Source organism: Sinocyclocheilus rhinocerous, unplaced genomic scaffold (assembly GCF_001515625.1).
Source record: "Sinocyclocheilus rhinocerous isolate Xijiao unplaced genomic scaffold, SAMN03320098_v1.1 scaffold453, whole genome shotgun sequence".
In the NCBI taxonomy this organism is placed as follows: Eukaryota; Metazoa; Chordata; class Actinopteri; order Cypriniformes; family Cyprinidae; genus Sinocyclocheilus; species Sinocyclocheilus rhinocerous.
The window spans coordinates 1,628,486-1,631,384 of NW_015655565.1; the positions used below are offsets into that span (position 1 = coordinate 1,628,486).

Consider the following 2,899-nt stretch of genomic DNA (forward strand, 5'->3'; position numbering starts at 1 on the left):
GTTTTTTCACTAAATGTTTGGATTTCTAAAATTATTGTGCACTTATTTTTCTAGAATAACTTTTGCTGCTGAATTATCCACTAACCTAGTTTATGATGAATTTTTGTCATAGATTATAAATATACATAGGCCTATATTTTTTCATATTTATTGTAATAATATTTATTTATTTTATTTTTCTTTATAATGAAGTAGTCTGTATCTAGTAGATTGTGAAAAAATGATTATCAGTTCCACACACAGAGATATATAAATTCTACATTTATTTAAATGAGGGGAAAAAACTTCACTGGTATCGGATCGGTATCGGAGGCGAAAAAGGCGGATCGGAGCATCCATAATGGCTACCTGACAAGACAGGCAGACAGGTGTGTTGTGTAACAGTCCCTTACAGTAAGGCAGCACCTGTCAGAAATAAGTGTGTGCTAAGCACTGTGAGACTGGAAAGACTTCATGCCTGGGTGGCAACAGCATCACTAATCAGCTCCCACACCGACCAACTACCTGTGCCTTCACTCCATCTCTGAAGACTAAGACGGCTGTACAAAAGAAAAAAAAGCATTTATCCCTCATAAATGCATGTGTCTTCTTGTTCCATACACTGGTGGTCTACAGTCATCTTTCTCCCTAAAGGTGGAATTAGTTCCGCTTTCTGGAGCCTGCCTTTTCCCCTGTTGGAATCTGGGCCAGATGGTTGGAGGAGACGAGCGCAGTGGACCACTCTTTGCAGGAAGCAGATCACAAAAAGAATGAGTGATGTGACAAATGCTTATATGAAAGAAAATGGTGAGTGACTCGGGGACGTGACAGGTCTGGCTGAGTTTGGCTCGGGTTAAGGGAGAAGAACTGAATAACATGACGTGATCGAAACGCTTCGGTACTGAAGAGTGTCAATTTCAGCCAGAACTTTGCAGCTGCTACTTTGCATTACAGTAATCAGAAAAGCACAAGATAAAATAACCATGTGGAAATTCAACCCCCCAGGATGCATTTGGAATAACCACAATGCTAAGATTAGAAATGAAGGCACACATTTTGATGAGGATGTGATATGAACTAACCCCATTCTCATTGTGCATGTCTGAGCTGCTTCCTCCTCTCCTGCTGGGCTGCTCCTGAGACTGCTGGCTCCCTAGGAGCGAAGAAATAAAATACAATGAGTCTGTCAACAAAAAGCACATTATTTTGTGAAATATAATCATGAATGAACACAAAAAGCATCTATATATACACATTGCGGAATTTTAATAAGCCAAACTTGGTTGGCCGAACGGAGGGAGAATCATCACAAGACTGTGAAGGAAAAGTTTAAAGGGGTCATATGATGCGATTTCAAGTTTTCCTTTCTCTTTGGAGTGTTACAAGCTGTTCGTGAATAGATAAGATCCCTAAAGTTGCAAAGACTAAAGTCTCAAACCCAAAGGGATATTCTTTATAGAAGTTAAGAGAGGCGTAACTTAGATTCTCGCTGTAGTATTGTTGCCGTCGCAGTCATGTCGTGGAGACGCTGTGTATTTCGTTGTGAAAGTGAAACTACTTTGTTTGGTCTTCCAAAAGAGGACACAACTAGAAATCAGTGGTTAAGTTGTATTTACAACACTGTTCCAGAACAGTTCAAACCAAATATTCAGATGTGTGCAACGCATTTTATGGCAGACGAGGACTGTTTCCTGGGAGAGTAGCCTACAATGCGTACACCTCGCTTTTCAGACCGATGAGCTTTGTAAAAATCGACGCGTTTCAGAAAGGCGGGGCATAGAGGAGAAACAATAATGTACAGTATGTGGAAAATAAATGTTTTTTTAACCTTAAACCGCATAAACACATTTCATTACACCAAATACACGAAATAATGTTCTTTTTTAGCAACGTCATATGACCCCTTTAAAGGCCTGTTTGTTATTGCCATGTGACACTGGGAACGGAACTTGTGCTTTTAGTGTATTACTGCCACTTTTTCCCCTCCCACACATAGGGGTTTCAGGTTTATGCCTTAATCCGTGCGGACGCTCACTACAAGCTAATCCTGTCTAAAGTGATAGGAAAATCTCACTGGGATGTGAACAGAAAGGGTGAAAACAAACAAATGACAGGATAAAGAAAGGGAGAAAAGACTAGCAGTGTTAAAATGGATCGCGTACATGAGGCAGCAATACACTGTGTTCAGTGGTGATGCGAGCAACCCGCCTACGGTGAAATCTCATTGATCAAAAATCCTGCTATACACAACTGCACAATAAGGTGACATCAAGTCAGTTTTTATCTGTCTAACATTGCGGCAAAACAGCTTTTCAAATTTTTTTTTTTTTTTTTTACCAGTTAACACTTTGTTTGTGATTTTCTTTTTATTAACATTTATGATTTAGTTTATGATTTAGTGATTTAATCTGTCCTTCTGCTTTAAAACAGTTGGTAAACTTATATATAAATATAAAATATAACTATATTTTAAATGTATAAATGTATTTATATTTTAAACAATGTACAATAGCATAACCTGCATTCATCTATCTATTTTTGGTCATTTTTATACAATTAATCAAATTTACAGATGATAAAAAATTAGCATGAAATATTGCACAAAAGCCATTTTCTAAATTACCATTTTGCAATAGTTTCACTATTTTATAATCGTCTCAATTTGAAAGCAATCAGTCACACACAACAAGCTGTTATTGTGTGAATGTGTGTTTGTACCTAGGGCTGGGCGATATAGCTAAAAAATGCATCAACGATATAATGTTTCATATCATTCGGTATCGATAATTATTGACATTTTATAACCTTTTTTAAAACAAAGAGCAACAGAATTTTTTTTTTTAAATTTAACCACTGTATTTTTAAATTAAACCAAATTATTGAGACAAACAACAAATATTTTTTGTTTTAACAGTCAAAC

At 36.8% G+C, this 2,899-nt stretch overlaps 1 protein-coding gene across 3 annotated transcripts in view; it reads right to left on the reverse strand.

The window, feature by feature from the left end:
- The window catches only part of ppp1r13bb (protein phosphatase 1, regulatory subunit 13Bb), a 70,001-nt gene that overhangs the window by 24,545 nt on the left and 42,557 nt on the right, over positions 1 to 2,899 (reverse strand). For all 3 annotated transcript variants that reach the window (XM_016525472.1, XM_016525473.1, XM_016525474.1), the window contains one exon: positions 1,062 to 1,132. In XM_016525472.1, the coding sequence (XP_016380958.1) occupies positions 1,062 to 1,132 (71 nt within the window). The remainder of the gene's footprint in view (positions 1 to 1,061; positions 1,133 to 2,899) is intronic.